The 19,090-nt window shown below is 39.9% G+C and overlaps 1 protein-coding gene across 1 annotated transcript; it reads left to right on the top strand.

The window, feature by feature from the left end:
- Positions 1-12,462: 12,462 nt before the first annotated feature.
- On the top strand, positions 12,463-17,978 carry LOC124260627 (chymotrypsin-like elastase family member 2A). Its single transcript, XM_046694947.1, has 7 exons — positions 12,463-12,484; positions 12,632-12,835; positions 13,968-14,169; positions 15,775-15,871; positions 16,316-16,490; positions 17,430-17,560; positions 17,797-17,978. Exons 1-7 carry the CDS (start codon positions 12,463-12,465, stop codon positions 17,962-17,964), a joined length of 999 nt encoding a protein of 332 aa, XP_046550903.1. The 3' UTR covers positions 17,965-17,978.
- Positions 17,979-19,090: the final 1,112 nt, after the last annotated feature.

Genomic DNA, 19,090 nt, shown 5'->3' with positions numbered 1-19,090 from the left:
ACATTCGCGCGTTCAATAACTGATGTCCACACGTCCGCATCCTTGCCGTCACGTGACCAAATCTCGGACTCATACGAGACTAAAGACATATCCTTGATAAAGACACTGAGACTTTGGGTGTGGTCCCCAAACATACAGTAGAGGAACGTGATGTTCACATGACCGTCTGGTGACGTCATGACAGGGGATGCAAATACAGCTCTGTGATTGGGCGACCGGTCTGTTGTAGCCATGTAGAAGAAATAGTCTCCGACTGTAGGATAAAGGACAATTCAAAATTATGACATAATTTCATTGTTGGATAAGATATCTCTACATAGCAAAATGTGTGAAAGAGTTTAGTATAGCGTCTTTTGTGGCAGAAATGTCCAAAGGTTTCATATGGTGCTGACAGAATGATCATAATAGGTCGAATCTTGGATTCGAACCCTCGATAAGCAGCTCAAGGCAATACAAGAGATGTAACTGCACAATTACAGTAATAAGACATATGGGCTATTTGTGCCTCCCATGATATTCCAGCAACATCACAGCGGGGGACACCAGAAATGGGCTTCACACATTGTATCCGTGTATGAAATAGAACCCGGGTCTTCGGTGTGACGAGCGAACGCTTTAACCACTAGACTATGCCACCGCCCCAGTAAAGCATAGGTAGTAATGACGACAATAATGTTCACAATAATCATACTGATTTACATGCAGATAATGAACAATATTGCTATCAGTAGGCAATTCATAGATAGAGACATGTGGCACAGGATAGCCGCGCACATGTACATTAACGATGTGTTCTGGTGCAAGACAAATGTCCAATGACTGGGCGTGTTTATTGTGATGCTGTGGACACCTTCATCTCCAAGCCACATTTCATGGCCTGCTATTCTATTCAGGCGAAGTACATCGCGTTAAATATCTGAAACTGTTATGCATTGGTTTAATTAATACAAATTGGATTGTAGGGTACGCAAATATGCTAGTTGAAAATAAAACACGACATTTATTTTGACAAAGAGTAGATCAGTACGCATACATTGCTCTGAAAACCCAATCCTTGTAATCCCCACGTCATTCATGACCTAGCTTCTGATCTACAAGAGATCCGAGTTGACCACTACGTGCTGATTCTAACACCGCGAAGACTTCAGGTCATGTTCTATAAGTCTGAAGTTCAACAAAAGACTTAAATACCTCACTGGCGGCTAAACCGTTTTAAAGAATGTTAAGACCAGTGAAGGTCCGGGTTAGAATATTGATCTTCAGTAACCTATGCTTGTCGTAAGAGGCGACTAACGGGATCGGGTGGTCAGGCTCGCTGACTTGGTTGACACATGTCATCGGTTCCCAATTGCGCAGATCGATGCTCATGCTGTTGATCACTGGATTGTCTGGTCCAGACTCGATTATTTACAGACTGCCGCCATATAGCTGGAATATTGCTGAGTGCGGCATAAAACTAACTCACAAAAGAATGTTAATGAAACAACACCACAAACATTTTGTTTGTAAAATAAGTATCTTCATGCAATTAACGTGAATACCACTTTGGTATGATTTAGTTCGCTTAATGCAACAAGAGGCATAAAGTTAAACTCAGTGAAGTACTACAGCGCATAACAGACATCAAACAGGGATTAAGTAAAACAACATGAGGGTGTGCATCAAAGGGATTAACACGAACAGCAGCAATGGATATAGACAATAATGTGGCGACAATTCTGTGCTGTCGTAGTTCACTTTTGCTCGACAGCGGTATAAGAACCTATACTGAAACGTCGCATCATGAGATGATAAAGAAGTTGTCATCCTTAAAATATCTTACCTTTCTTATTATTCATCAACTTCTAAAATACCAATTAAACAGAACATCGCTATTGTCCTTTTCGGACACCATTACGACGAAGCAAGTGAAACGTATTTAACGTCATGAAGGTACCGAGAGTAATAACTCATACATGAAATACTCCATTCTTTTTCCTCCCAAATGCACTTTCCTTCACAAGGCATGTATGTTTCCAAAAACACATCAACTCTATTTGTTTTCAGCAGGTAAATGGCCGTGTCTCCCACAGTTCCCGAACTATCCGTAATCTCTGAAGCTATGCCGGGTCTGACTCATGGACAGTTTGACATTCTGTGTATGTGTGTTACCAAAAGCAAACATAAGACGTCATGGCCAGAAAATAACCATTAACCCCCCAAAACCACAAAGACCAAATATCGGTGAAAATTAAATGAATGGATCACTGAGAATCACTGACAAGCGTGTCCTGCAACGACGGTATACAAGACACTTGTAAGCATTGTTGAAAGGTAAAGGTGTTCACATGAAATTATCATAATACTGAGACAGCAGCAATACCAATATTGCAGCCATATCAAACTAGCGTGTTTACCTGCTGCAATACTATTTGTACAGAAAACATCACCCCTATTATAACAATAACAAGTAATCGATACTTGATCGTGACCGGTGCCATCGGTCTTACAAGATGCGAACACCTTCTATAGAGATCAACTCGTTTCATCACTATTAATGAACACATGCTATGATATATATGGAATATAGTAAGTCTCACAGTCCCTGAACCACATTAATATCCCTACTGCCTAGCCCTCCCTGCAATGCTAAAGCCCTAAATGAAGCAAGTCTAGATTTCCTCAGGTTCAGAATCTCACATCTCACTGGGGATCCTTTTCAGTTTAAATGTGATTATTAGTTGCTATCAAAATCATATATATTCAGGGACTAAACATTAGTCTAATTTTGTATACATGGGGTCGGACCCATCAGACTGTGTGTCAAGTTTTTTTCTTCCCTCCCCTCCCTTTCTGCAATGCTAAAGCCCTAAATGAAGCAGGCGTACATTGCATCAGGTTGTGAACTCCCATCTCACTGGGGCTCCTTTATTTATTTAAGCGTTAGTTTAAGTAGGAATTCTGCAAAGGCTTTTAGCATGTATATTTTTCATAATGTCTAGGGTTTTGCAGCTTATATTTACATACTCTGCGTAATGTTTGTCGAGTTGGTGTCGGAGTCGGACAGCTGACCTCGGCTAAATCCAACTGACCAGTCGAATTCATCAATGATGTCGTCGATTCCTTGGTTCCAGTCCTGGCACAGGTTACCGTCGTTGAAATCGCACTCGACGGTGGCGTCACAAACTACGGCAAGTCCTACAAACATATACCATGAATGTAAGACACAGAACATCACAGAAGATTACTGTACACTAGCTTGTTATTCGAACGTTACAATCATCAACATTTTTATTATTATTTTTCACCCAGGGCTAAAGTTGTGTTCAGCAACCCATGCTTGTCGTGACGGTGTCTTTTGGTCCAGCTAGTTGATGTGGTTGATGTTATTGTATCCCAATTGCGTGGGTCGATGCTCATGACGTCAATCACTGGACTGTCTGGTCCAGACTCGATTCTATACAGACCGCAGTCATATACCTGGATTATTGCTGAGTGCGGTGTTATGTAATAAACACAACTCAAATGTGCCAGTTATTTCCCTATAGATGCACGTGGAAATCTAAATATTGAAAATTAACTCAAGCAATTATAGTTCCTGGCCACTATATACTATAGGAAGGCTGGAGTACTATCGTTAACTTTGGATACCTAATCGTACTATGTTTAATGCTTAAACAGAAATAACAAACGGAGATACATTAATGGAAAGGGTAATTGTTATTAATTACATAGGCGGATCCAGAGAGGTGGGGTGGAGGTTTGCAGGGTGCCCCTTGTCCTGAAAGTTTATTAAATGACCCGGAAAAATGCGGCCTTTTCCCTTGCACCCCGCCTTTCTAAAAAGCTGTATCCGCTCCTGTGCTATCTGTAAAAATAGTTAATAAGCAAATAATGACAACATAAACATTTGATCAAAATAACCTACATGTGTATGGTCAGGGACGTTCTCAAAGTCACATTGTCTTGCAATTTTAAATATATTTTTCTCCAATCATTGAAAGTATAACTGAACGTACGCAACTGATCATTGCAGAAATGTGAAACCTGCAAGAGAGGGAAGGTAAGTGGTCAGCCATTTGAACACATTGTATGGTTTGTCTTACCTGTAATCACAATAATTCCTGTTAATGACATCAACATCCTGCACGAACTCTCGTGCTACCACAGCACACATCCACGTGATAAAGCAAGACAAAGGGTATCCTGTTACCTCTGCAGCCAAACAACAACTGACTTGCTTGGTATGTAGAACCACCGGGAACGATGTGTCCAATCACCACCACACTTCACACATTTGTTTCTATACAGCCAAACATCTTCCTACTTGGTATGTGGAATAACTAGGGACTACATCTACGCTCCCAAGGCCAAGACAATTCAAAACTTTGTTTCGTGTGTCAGGATCATCTCTCGTTGGACACAACTGCAGAAACATCAGCATGTTAATCACGCATCTGTTTATACATTCTGGATTCATGATCCTGTTATTTGAAAAATACTACATAAAACTGTACCCCGTTGTTGCAAAAAACAAGTGAAAAACAATGTTTTATATGAACATAGAAAGATTTGCTTTCGCATGTAGATATCGCCTATACACATAAATACACTTCTCAAGTCTTGATGTCCAATGTAGGGACTTTATGTGGGCGAGATATTTCATAGGAATAGTATTCATTACTGTCAAAAAATGACACAGAACTGCAGACACAGAACTGCTGAGTTTCGTATGAAACAATATGAAACAATCCTGTTCCCTGACAAAGTTACAAAACTCAATAAGTGTCAATAAATGAGAAATTATATCACTGTTGAATTGTGCATCGGACAACGAACAGAATGTGTTGACTGTTATAAACAGTTTGCATAATTTTAAGAGAATTGCTGCCTAGGAACAACTCACTCACTCACTGCATGGGAACACCACACAACAAACACAATAAGGAGAACCTACTATTTAACTTGTATTGGCCTAAACCAATACTTGCCATCACGTCCTCCTCGCGAGGCCAGCGATGTTAACGACATTGTCCACCAGTGTTGGTCATAACCTGTAAAGAGCCTTGTGTGGACATTGCGTGTTTGACACCGAATAGTCGGGTTTTAACAGAAATAATCCCCGACCAGCATTTCATTTCGTCTGGCTGGGAATACTGTCATGGAAGTCCCAAAATGCAGAGGATTTGCTAATTCTGGAAACTCCTACATTTTTTTCATCAGTTAAATGGCCTCTGTCAGTCGTTCAATATATGTTCAAAGGTAAAGGACTTACCTGGAAATCACGTCTACTACAATATTTATTTAACAGAATTATTCAGAACCGAAACACATACCTACTTTGGAATGTATGTCAAACGTTTTTATTGTGAAGAAATGTCGTGAAAGATGTCAGCCATGTTTTGTGAGTTTGTTTGTTGTTTAACGCCGCACTCAGCAACTTTCCAGCTGTATGGTGGTGGTCTGTAAATAATCGAGTCTCGACCAGTGATCAGCATCATGAGCATCGATCTACGCAATTGGGATACGATGACATGTGTCAACCAAGTCAGCGAGCCTGACCACCCGATCCCTTTAGTCGCGTCTTACGACAAGCATGGGTTCCTGAAGACCAATTCTAACCCGGATCATCATGGGTGTCAGTCATGTAAATAAGTGGAGGTTGTAGGGATGGTTGCAGCAGAATATAATAATAATAATAATAATAATAATAAGTCTTATAATGCGCTAATCTCCACGCAACAAAGCATGCTCAAACCGCTAACTGACTGACTGAGTTTGGTTTTACGCCGCTTTTAGCAATATTCCAGCAACATCACGGAGGGGGACACCAGAAATGGGCTTCACACATTGTACCCATGTGGGGATTCGAACCCGGGTCTTCGGCGTGACGAGCCAACGCTTTAACCATTAGGCTACCCCGCCGCCCCTTCAAACCGGTAACACCCTGATTATTATTACCCCGGATAACCCAAGCCGCCTGTTAGGCGCTAGAAGGTTATTGTCACATGACTTTATCCAACCGGGTACCCATTTTCTTTTGGGTGACTATGCCGTCACTTAATATTATACACTGTATTCTTTGCGCCAACAAGATACATTGGTACCATGTTTACATGTAAAAGATCACGACGCATGGTGCCAGTTCCATGCATTATTATGTATGGTTGTAGCGTCTTACTTGCCTGTTTTGACTGCACGGTTCAATCATCTTAATCATGATAAACTGTGAATGTCTTTAGTAATTACTTGATGTATGTCGTTTCGACAACATAATTATGTTTTATGCTACTATGTGAGTGAGTGAGTTTAGTTTTACCCAGCTATTAGCAATATACCAGCAATATCACGGCGGGGAACACCAGAAATGGGCTTCACATATTGTACCCATGTAGGGAATCGAACCCGGGTCTTCGGCGTGACGAGCCAACGCTTTAACCACTAGGCTACCCCACCGCCCCTTATGCTACTATGTTATATTGACTAGTTGTAATAGCTGTGCATGGATGTATTGTGAATAGTTGATACTTAAACCGGGGGATATGTCCATTTAAACTAAGTGAAAACTTTAGACACAAAAAAGACAAACATGGAAATATTCTTTTGTTTGTGCAAGAAATGATGAAATAAGAAGTCAAAACAATTAGAAAATAGATATTCTGACGGTACACAAAACGTTAGAGGACAGATGTATCTTGCATGAGAAGCGTCACATACGGATTATATATATCTGCACTCTGGTCAAAATAGTTGTGCTCAGAAAACTCCATCAGCCAGCTTGTGAGCGTATTCTACAAATGTATTTAAAATGTAGCAGAGAAGTGCAGCACAAGGTTGGGCGCTAATTTGGGATGTGCTAGGCTTAGAAACATCTTGTTAGTTTTATACTTTCATCGACGGAAGTCGTATCCGGAAGTGGCGCAAGCTTGTTTAGACTCAGTCCACACTGCTACGTGTTCAAACCTTTCTTCGGGTTATGAGGAGGCGATTTTCTTTTATACAAGTAAAACGCTTCTGTTATTTCCCTTTTAATCATCTTCCTAAAGTATTACGTCTGTTTAGATTGGCTTCTATGACGTCCGCTAGAGTAATTGCTTTCTATGACGTCCGCGCGTCACCGGATTGCATCAGAAGGATTACTTACAAAAGTTGAAACATTTGAAATGTAACAAATGGTGCGATTTTCAAAATAATATTGTGCAGTTTCTCTTTAAAGGATTTCTTGTTTATTATCAAATGACAGTGTAACATATTGGTGAAGCAACATCTCAGAATATTTGTCCATTCAGAATTTATGAAACAGACATTACTGGGAATGAAATTTATGTACACAAAGATCAGTTTTTGTGAATTATTACCATGCCATCAGAAGTTTGATACAGTGAACATTGTTTAGGAGCAACTGAAACCAAAAGTAGAAACTTTCGGGTTGTTTTCCGAAATGATCTTCTAAAATATGTTGCTGTTTTTCTTTTCTTGTACCAGAACTATTTAATGAATATCTGCAATTTATGACTTGGTATATCGTGTTCAGATTCACTGTTCGTACTGAACAAATAGTCCATCACAACAATTTTTGTTGATGTGTATATTTCTTGACTGTTTCTAAAGTATTCAACGGAACAAAGTTTAAAATAGAAATCGGAAGAACGGAAGAATTATCTACTTTTGTTATTCGGCCCATGAATGCGACAAAACCCTTTCCACAGCAAATATATATCGGTTAAAAGTAAAGTTGAGATTACAATTCCGCCCATACCCTGAGCATTTGTTACTGCATTACTATTAAAACACTTATTATACCACATGTTCGCGTATTCTGCCATAAACATATGCCAAGGCTAGTCCGTTGTTCACCTGAAAAATATCAGGAACATTATGAGATAAGTCAAAATAGGGAAGTGTATCGGATATCATTTTTTCACTGATGCGGCAAAGGTTGAAACGCCCTCCAAATGTCTCCCCAAAAAATTACGAATGCTTTGCTGAGGAAAGTTATAACATTGCTCGAACACCTTTTGAAGAATTCTATGGTGGGCTTTGAAATCTTGGTAAAAAGAGCATGTTCGATTATATGTCAAAAGTGAAATGAGGACACCAAAGGCTAAAAGGCTGTTGGAATATTGCTTGAAATAAAGGGAAAATGGATCCCTCGTATGGATAAAGTTTTGGTTTTTTTGTAACACTGAATCTTTATGCAGATATCTAAATATGGTACACATGATGCAGTGCCACAAATAATGCGTGAGCTAAGACAACACTATCCACTTTTATATCTACGTACTTACCATAATGTCGTGAAATGTGTACTTCTTCAGTAAGTGTCAAAGATGGCCACAAAAAGACCCACAACAAGGTCACTGAACGTAAACCAGGAGCACGATTAATCGAGGAAGACGTTGCTATAACGTTGTGCTTTGATAATGATGTTGAGGATGACGCTCGTGCTACTTTGTAATGTGTAACTTATTACAATCTAAATTACGTGCATATACCACACTGATATCTGACCGACTGGCATTCATTTAAAAATACCCTTAGTATCTATAAAACGTTTTTGGGGTTGGCATGTACATACGAATGGTGGTTGAAACGTTTTGAGCCAATGTTTAACTGCGTTGATGGAGTTGGCCGCTAATTATCTTTTTTAAACATAATCCCCTCTGAGGTCAACAAACGTCCTGCCAGCGGATTTAAAGGCGTCGTCCTGATATAAACCCCACCCGACCCCACCCAATGCTTGACGAACAGTTCTCTCCGAGTTTGAGGAGATATGGAAATTTTAAATACGAACGAAGTTAAACGAGTTTACAGTCACTGTCATTCTTGCAGTCACGGCGCCAACAGACATCCATTTGAACAACACACCTCTAAGTGACTTTGCCAAGAAGTGTAACCCTGAAATTTCTAAGATGCCTTAGCAGATAAGTATATCATTGGCTATTAATGGTTTGGCCTTTCGAAAGGTAGTCCAAATGTTCCTTCTGAACAACAGAAGACCGACGCCATCCCATGCTGACGGAACAGACTTTTCCTTATTCTTCGGAGGAGGAAGCTTTTGATGTTTCAGGCAGGTTAGTAGTGAACTAAAGAGTCTTCTCTGTTTACAGACCACGGAAAAGAGCAGATGGTCCTGCTTTAAAAGGCTTCAATCTTCGCGACAGATGATAAACCTAGAACGATGACCATCACTTGTCAGAAGATCTAGACTCAGTGTTCTGCTACCTTTGTCTTGTCCAGCTCATCCTTACAACTGGACTCATTGTAGATGCCTGCTACACTGGCTAGGTGAAGTGTGGCGTGTCGTCGATCATATAATCGTATAATTTATCGACACTTTGTTTAGGGGTAGCAGTTTAAGGATTATCCTGATCTTTGATTATCTTCAAGGCTATCTCTCCCCATCTCGAACTCATTCGCATGAACATATTCATGTCCGGATATCTGAGAAGTCGATACCCTTTTTGCCTGTCCATCAGCATAAAACTACACACACGTAGTAATTATACCTAGATGAGCCTAAGACTCCCTTTTCAAAGATTCCTATGAAGTATGCCAGTATGGTTAACATCAAGTTATGTAATTATGATGAAGGAAGCAGCTATATGTGTATAGTGCCACAGACCCCTTATTTACCGTTGTTTGTTTCGTACTGGAAACTAGTGTTGGGAATTGGTTAAAAACTCATAATTGATGATTGGGTCTTTACAAGAGATCAGTCATCGACAATATTTGATTGTGTCATGTATGACATTTGTTAATGCACAAAAAATAAGAAAAAACCCGTAGTTCTTTGGGTTTTTTGGCAAAATTTCACATCATTAAAGGATGACTAGTATGTTAGGAACATAAATTTCTTAGAGTCTTTAAGATAAATTCAATCACGAGCTTGTAGTGCTTATGAAATATAACAGACAAAACCAACCTAGTGAAAAATACTGTTAATGAAAACAAGTGTTCTAGAATTGTTTGTGTTCGATTATGAGAAAGCATGATCGATTGCTTGGTCGTTTAGTCACTGCGACCAATCTTCGATTATTTCAGTTAATCGGACCACCACTACTGGAAACACACAGTTAAAGCACTAATGGACATCACACTACTCGATCTTACAGAAGTATATAATCCACTGTCTACACCATTCTGGAGCACTGGGCGTGGTATTATTGTTGGAACAAAGAGTAAAAACAAGGATTACTACACGAAGACGTTCTTAGTATGGTATGAGATACAAACGGCGACTTGATACCTTTTCTCATCCCGGATGTCCGAATCACTTGTTACCTTCTCCACGAAAATTTGACCCGTGAAGATCCTGGTCAGAATTGATCTTCGGCAACTCTAAATGAGTCAAAGTGTGGCATTTAGTTATTATCAACCAACGTTCGTTTCAAAAGCTAAATAAGAGTAATATGCTTGTGGTTAGTGTACATACACAATGTAACTATGATTTGGTATATTACACATGGTTTCGCCGAAACTGAACAATATTCTTTGATGTTGCATGAGGGGTGATGAGTTGCAAAAGCAAACATCGTCAAGGGTGTTAATTGTCTGGGAAGTGGACCACAATACCGTGCATTTCCCAGTGTCGGTATTTATAATGCTTGAGAAGGATTTCTGCGATGCATTTTATGTAGTATGTCGCTCGATATGCGTTTTCGCGGATATTTGGGTCGGCATAAGCGGGGTTCCACTGTACATTGCATTTTCAGACACCCATATACATCGCAGTAGTAGACGTTGTGATATTGACCATGAGAGAAACTGATCCATTGTCCCTTTCTTCTAACATGATCCCCATTTCTGGTGTCCCCCGCCGTGATGTTGCTGGAATATTGCTAAAAGCGGCGTAGAACCAAACTCAGTCAGTCAGTCTAACATGATCACTCGTGCACTTGAGTTTGCTGGCAAAGGAAACGACCATACCTTTGACTGACAATGTGGTGCAAACCTAAGTGTGCCCATTTTATAGTGAACTGTACTGATTTGTACTGATTTACTGCTCGATCTCTACACGGTGTATGGTTCTCCAGGCACGATTTGAACTTTGTAAAATATTGATATAAACCTGGAAATTTAAAAATGAAAACTGAAACAAGATACATTTTCTGTTTGCAACATCACGACCGACAGAACAAACCATAACATAATAACAGATTTGGTTTCATAAAAAAAACAACGTTTGATTTAATATATACTTTAGCAAAAACAATAGATCAATTATTCAGACAAAGAATAGTTTTAGTGATGTGAACCTGTCAACCTTCAGTATCAAACAAATTTTCTTTAACAAATGGACAAACGTTTCACCTCAGATTCTCGCCATACGTCTTGCGGTCGTTTGGATTTCAAAGCCTTTTGTCCATGTAAGGTGGATTACGTGTTTTTTTATATTCATGGGTTTGTGTTTAATATAATCTATGCGTTTAGATAAACAGCACGAACACTGCTGACTTTCGCTGTTGTCAGCGGAGAACCTGCTGAGAGACGTGTTGTGTCCTCTTCACATTTAATGATGCGTGTTTAATTCCCGACATCATATTTCATAATTCATAAACACATGTAGCATTACGGAGGATGTGTGTGTGTTAGGAGTCGGCGCCAACTGTCGTATTGTTCTGAGACAATGTTCATTTTCACTGGAGCCATACTTATTGTGTTCATACAAGGTAACTATTCATCATCGTTTTTCTGCACAATTGGTTGTGCCAGGACTTACTTTTTAGTTTCTGTTATTATTTTATTAGTTTTTCAAACTTGTTATTGATTAGATATAAAATAAGTTCATATGCAAGTAAACATGTTGTTGATACGTTTCGTGTCCGATAAACATATGTATCAATATCCTTATTCAGAGCAACAATTCCCTGATATTTTTTTAATCAATAGAACAATTATTTTTTGCAATTCAGTTTCAATCAGAAAACTGAAAACGTCAAGCAAAATGTTTTCTTGTATGAAATCCACAATGATAATGTTGATGATGATGATGATGATTATGCATGTTCCAGTAAGAGAATCATGATGTAGTTAGTCCCGACATTTGTTTCTTGATTTCACATTTCACCGCCTACATATTTACCAAAGCATGTAAACACATCAAACCTACAGAGGAACATTACCGAGGAAAGCATATATTTATCACGTGTGTCTCTTGGATATTAATTTCTTTTGCAACACATCACTTGCTTTGATATTTAATGTAGAAGTAAACTCATATTCAACATTTGATAACATGCATGTTTTCCTTCACACACCCACACGAATATTTTCTTTATGTTTGAAGTTCTTGACACTTTGGACAGTCTGAGATTAATTATTTTCTCGATTATCTTTCACCACGACATGAAGTATTTGTCTACATCGAAATATTTCTGATTATCATATGTATTGCAATTATTATACATACCTTCTTTACGTGTGTCGTTTAAGGCTACTGTTGTGTCTCTTAGTAATGACAGGATCCGCTGATCAGGCGTAATGATCCCGATAGTGATCCATGGTCAGTCAGCACTATACCTGTGTTCGCTGTCTTAGCGACGTTAAGCAAGGATCAAGCTCTAATACTCTACAGATAGAGTGGATATTAATACGATCTGTTTATTTACTGTATTGTGACAATGTTTATAACGTCTTCCCTGTCCACCAGTTGAGGGCCACCTGCCGTTCTCCAGCTGTCCACAAGGCGGTGGTGAGTGTATGGCTTTGAGGCGGTGTCGGGGGTGGGTGTTCGGTTGGGACCGATATTGTGGGCGGGGCGACGTGTGCTGCTTACCCCTTCATCGGAACAACACGGTGAGCATCAACGACGATGACGGCGACGCTGCTGCTGGGAAGGATAATGGAAAGGAAGGTTTGGAAATATGCTTAAGCATGTGCTTTGCTTGCCTGTCATTAATTAGCTGTGGCTTACCGCTCGGTGAAAAACGTTAGTTTGTGAACATTTCGTGTGAAATAAGATACTGTCTTATGCAAAGCGCTACTTAGCGATGTGAGGTGCAGGGTGAGTCAGTCAGTCAGTTAGTTTTACGCCGCTTTCAGCAATATTCGAGTAATATCACGGCGGGGAACACCAGCAATGGGCTCCACACATTGTACAAATGTGGGGAATCAAACCCGGGTCTTCGGCATGACGAGCGAACGCTTTTACCATTGAGCCACCCACCTCCCTTGTGAACTGCCGGGCAATAAAGTACACAACCATGTCTGATGTAATCTAGAAATGAATGAAACGAGAAATGGTTATTCCATGGTGATGTATTTGATACGTGCATTACACTGCTTCAGATTACATTTGTTGTGTTTAGACGATTGTTTTCAGTGACGTTTAAATAACGTCCTTAATTATTGGGTGAATTGTTTCAAGCGAAAACGTTCTTTTGTCCGGCAGTGTATAATCACGACATTTCAAGCATCGAATGACGTATAGAGCTGTTTACTGAAACTGAAGGACGATCACAGATGAGAAAGTAATATGAAAAAGCGGTGAATGTTTTCAGAAACTTAACGCCGCTTTTGTTTTTGTTTTACCTTTGAATCGTAATACAATATGTGTCATACTTTCTGCATTATGGTATTAATCACGTGCACGTGTTCAAATTATAGAGAATTGGTACTCGAACTTACATTACATGAGAGTACGCCTTATAGTGAGTGAGTGAGTTTAGTTTTACGCCGCACTCAGCAATATCCCAGCTATATGGCGGCGGTCTGTAAATAATCGAGTCTGGACCAGACAATCCAGTGATCAATAGCATGAGCATCGATCTGCGCAATAGGGAACCGATGACATGTGTCAACCAAGTCAGCAAAACTGACCACCCGATCCCGTTAGTCGCCTCTTACGACAAGCACAGTCGCCTTTTATGGCAAGCACATGGGTTGCTGAAGACCTATTCTACCCCGGATCTTCACGGGTCAGTACGCCTTATAAGATGTACTGTATATAATGTAAGTGAATATCTGTGATGCGAACATGTCTCCAGTTCCAGGATTCTCGGACTGTGGATTCATCCCCCGACTACAGAGAGGAAAGTGGGGGCGGGTGGCCCGGGTCGTGGGTGGAGACCCTGCCGTGGTAGGGGAGTGGCCGTGGCAGGTGGCGCTCGAGTCGAGGAGGAGACACTTCTGTGGGGGGTCCCTCATCAACCGCCGCTGGGTTGTCACTGCCGCTCATTGTTTCAGGAAGTAAGTTCATCCACATGTATGTAATTGTCAGCATGTCTATTTCTCGAGCATATTCTTCATGAAACGTGGTGAGTTTGTGAATTTGTCTCGACGATTTTGAACAGTCCTATAAATATATTTCAGCGTGTCAGCCTTCTCTATACGAGTGGTTTAATACGAGTACGGTACTAACATATTAACGATCATAAGTAAGATGATTCAGGGCCTCCTTTCACAAAGCACTATGGTGATCGTAAGTCACTAAGGTAGCCTTAGTGCAATGTTAAAGAATTGGAGTTAAGGTCAACCTTAGTAAAGGTTGCTTCGTGAAAAGAGCTCCTGGTCTTCAACTTCGTTGATAAAATATAGGATTCACAATCTCATGAAAATATGATCATAAACCAAATATTTTTAATATCAAATCTTAGTTCTTGCTAATGATACACAGAGTTCTGAGGTTCCTAGTCATGTGAGATCAGTCTTGCACCAGAACAGTCAGAGCGTCGCATTCAAGATCGAAACAAATGACAGTCAGAATGTATTTTCTAAGCATACAGCCTCGAAAAGGATGCCAGGGGGTATATCGAGCAACAATTACGGGCTGATTCCGACTGATGCCCCACTTCAGTGGAATAAACATTTGAAACAGAAATATATTCCATAACCCGTATAAAGTATTGTCATAAAATGCCGGCCAGTTATCAGAATTCCAGAATTGTTTAGTGCAGTGTGTTAAATTTGAATCGATATTATTTTAATCGTGCACAATGGAAGGCGAGAAAGCTGCTTTCTGATTGGTTAATATGTCATGTTATTTATATCCCTGGTCGTTGAGAGTTCGCGATAGATAGTTCTTTTGTTATATGTAATGATATATACTGAGAGTGAGTGACTGAGATTAGTTTAGCAATATTCCAGCAATATCACGGCAGGGGACACCAGACATGAGCTTCACACATTGTACCCATATGGTGAATCGAACCCGGATCTTCGGCGTGACGAGCGAACGCTTCAACCACTGAGCTACCCCACCGCCCCTGTACTGAGATCTTTGTGAAGCGGTAGCGAGCACTGGGATCTGAATTTTGTGAGATTCACGACTAAAACGAATCAACCATGCTGCGTAACCCATGACTATTGAAATATTGTGGACACAACACTTGGTCATACATGTACATCGAGACGTTTGAAACAAACAATCTAATTAACGAAAATGTATATGCATAATTTGTTGCAAAGACCAACCAGGCTGAAATTTTAAAATATCACGTGTTTTACACAACACGTGAACCGCTGTCAACTAATACAAAAATGGCGCCGTTTGCAGGTGGCAATGTTTCCTAGCAACGAAAATGCTGTTATAAACCATGATTTCAGCAATATATGACTTGTATTTCATACTTACTACACGAATAATGAATGCTAAATAAAACTTATTTAAATATAAATGATATAAATCTATATTTAACATATATAACACGTGCACGATTTCACTACGTAGATGATTTAGTAGATACATTTGAAACAGTCAGATCTTCCTTTTCCGCGAAGCATGGCGTGCCAGTGGTCTTTAATTGCAACGACATGAACCAGGCGTACCAATGGGTTCTTTATGTGGTGCTTCAGGTACTCCCCCCGCAGGATGACCGTCATCCTTGGTCAGCACCACAAGTCCAGAAAGACCGGACACGAGCAATACAGACGTATTAGCCAGGTCATAAAGGTGAAACAACGTTTGCTGATGTTGAAATTGGTCGAAAACATCTAAACTAGTGCGTGATCTTTAGTTGCAATTCTCGTACTTTAAACTGGCGGTATAGGCTCTGTAATCGTCTTTCCGAATGATCATAAAAGATGGATAGATGATGAAAGCGTGCTTGATACAGTTAAAGTGTGAAGTCGGCATTGTGAGAGATATTGTGAGACGCAGACTTGTAGATCCCATTAAAATAAAGTACACTTTACACTTACTTTGTAAAATCCATTCAGCGTCACCGTCACTTTATCACCCATTTTCAAACACACACCCACCCATCCACCCTCCCTCCCCAAAATAGAATCAATCAATCACTCAATCAATCACTCAACCAATCTACCAATCAGTCTGTCAGTCATTCTACAAATCAATCTACCAATCAATCTTCCAATCTACCAATCAATGTTTCAGCATTCCAAGTTCGACCTTGAGTTTGGCAACCCGTACGACATCGCCCTGATAAAGCTTGACCGCCCTGTGGACACCAGTGGGCACTACATCCGGACAATCTGTCTCCCTACCCATAATTCCGCTGTGTTCGATAAGTCTGACCGGTGCTACGTCACTGGATGGGGCTTTACAAGGAGTAAGCTTCAACAGTGGGGCATGTTTCTGATGGTGCAACATTTAAAGCCGCTCTAGCATAGATGTTCTTCTTCACAATTCGTCTGTTCAGATATCATAGAACAATTATATCTTGCGGTTAACCTATTTATCTAGGAACATAAAGGTTACTCCAGCATGTTAACTATATTCTTCGTGTGACAGGGTGTTTAAGGTTTATCTTTCCGTAAATACTTAAGGTAATGGGGAGATTCCTTTATGACACATGGGCTAGTGTTTGGGGATAAAGCTATAAATACTTGTCGTCTGGGGTTAGCTTAAGGCACCTCGGGACAAGGGTCGCCCCAGCATTGGTCCAGAGTGAAAGATCTACTGATAAGAGAGAGGGAGCCAGCGTGAGAGTTTAAGACAAAGACAGTGTGGGTGTGAGAGGAGAGAGAGAGAGAAGCTAAACTGAGAGGCTGCACCATGTGCTTCATCACACAGAAAGTTACGGAATACAAAATGAACTGTATACTCTCTTGTGTGATATGTTGGTAGACAACCCCCCACTTGATCACATTCGGAATCCATATTAATGAATAATTTGCAATCGAAATTCTGACATTAGAATTTTCTCTCTATTATAAATCCTTGTCCGGGGTACTTCATTTTATAACGATAATTATACTGGACTAGTTCGTTACCGCAGCTTCATCTCGGACCTGTTGCGTTTGACAAGACGCTAAAACGTTTTTGCACAGTTCGAAAATGGACAAATTGTGACGTTGACGAACTGACAACACTGGACCATAATATCAGTATTTCCGATATTTAATTCATTTCGTTATTCCATATTGTTTGAATAGAACACAAAGTTTACATTGACAGCAGACACAATTTCCGATATTTGGCTATTTTCGGATTGGGATCATTCCTGCATGCAATTATGTACAAAGGCTCTCACGCATTGCATCTTCAGATACTGGGGACTCGAGGATACTGCGCCACCTACAGGTGGACATCGTCCCTACCGCCGCCTGTAATCAGTCATGGCGGGTCATTAAAGAAGAAAATATTTGTGCCGGAAATGGAGTAATTGGCGCTTGCAAGGTGAGTTTATAGACGAGTGCCATTTCCTCATGATGCTTCAAGACAATGGAGGTCCAGTAGATAAAGCGCCCTGTTGTCTATCATGCGTTTTGATACCTTTCTTTGATCAGTAATCTGCCATGGTTTCTATGAGGTTTCTGTCAGACCACAATATCCTTGTAAATTTAAGCATCATGACTTTTTTACCGTAGAAGGATACGCACATATGTTGTAAAACGTCTATTTTTCTCCTTCAGGGAGATTCTGGTGGACCTCTCGTGTGTTACAAACACGGGCGATATACACTAGCAGGCGTGACGTCATGGGGCAGTACCACGTGCCGGAAGCCAGGTTTCCCGGATGTATATACACGTGTTTCGTCATTCTTAGATTGGATATATGGTATTATCTACAGACATAAATAAAGTGTTAAACCATGCATGTCACGTGTGTTTACGGATGTGTTTTTACAGACAGGTGCTTGTAAAGCGCATGTATCATTTTGCAAAGAACATGGCAGAGGTGAACAACAGGTGTTATTCTGGGACAAACCCTTAACGGAAATGATCGAGTTTGGACGAATGAACATACATCCAGCTTGGTACAAACGCAAATAATAACAAGGATCAAAATTGGGGATAAGCTGGGATTCGAACACACAACCCGTTTATCTGCTACAGCTAAGGGATGCTAATGCATAATAGATTCCAAACATAGAGTACCGTTAGAATTTGTCACAGTATGTATGACATCGTTTCATTCATTCATTCATTCATTCATTCATTCATTCATTCATTCATTCATTCATTCATTCATTCATTCATTCATTCATTCATTCATTCATTCATTCATTCATTCATTCATTCATTCATTCATTCATTGGAGACCTGAATAGGAGATATTTGAGAAATGTAAACGAAACACAAATTACCAGAAAAGTGTATCAGTAAATGTGCAGCTCAAATAGCACTTAGATATCTCATAAATAAACTGAACAACGGGAAATGATTCATTCATTTTGTAATTAACATTCATTCATTCAGAAATTCAAGACCGTCACATTCATTCATTCATTCATTGGAGACCTGAATAGGAGATATTTGAGAAATGTAAACGACAAATTACCAGAAAAGTGTATCAGTAAATGTGCATCAAATAGCACTTAGATATCTCATAAACTGAACAACAATGACTTCTTTGTAATTAACACGCGAGAAACAAGACCGTACACGCAACCGGGAAGGTGACTGTGATTATCTCCCTTTCATTCATTCATTCATTCATTCATTCATTCATTCATTCATTCATTCATTCATTCATTCATTCATTCATTCATTCATTCATTCATTCATTCATTCATTCATTCATTCATTCATTCATTCATTGGAGACCTGAATAGGAGATATTTGAGAAATGTAAACGAAACACAAATTACCAGAAAAGTGTATCAGTAAATGTGCAGCTCAAATAGCACTTAGATATCTCATAAACTGAACAACAATGACTTCTTTGTAATTAACACGCGAGAAACAAGACCGTACACGCAACCGG

Source organism: Haliotis rubra, unplaced genomic scaffold, assembly GCF_003918875.1.
Source record: "Haliotis rubra isolate DU_JTF1 unplaced genomic scaffold, ASM391887v1 Scf770, whole genome shotgun sequence".
In the NCBI taxonomy this organism is placed as follows: Eukaryota; Metazoa; Mollusca; class Gastropoda; order Lepetellida; family Haliotidae; genus Haliotis; species Haliotis rubra.
This window is presented reverse-complemented; position numbering and strand designations above follow the sequence as displayed.

What these genes read in the sequence shown, in the direction of transcription:
- LOC124260627 (XM_046694947.1), top strand. Translation starts at nt 12,463, where the DNA reads ATGATCCCGATAGTGATCCATG. An exon ending in GATCCCGATAGTGATCCATG is followed by an intron (nt 12,485 to 12,631) that starts GTCAGTCAGCAC and finishes CCTGTCCACCAG; the next exon opens with TTGAGGGCCACCTGCCGTTC. An exon ending in GCCGCTCATTGTTTCAGGAA is followed by an intron (nt 14,170 to 15,774) that starts GTAAGTTCATCC and finishes GTGGTGCTTCAG; the next exon opens with GTACTCCCCCCGCAGGATGA.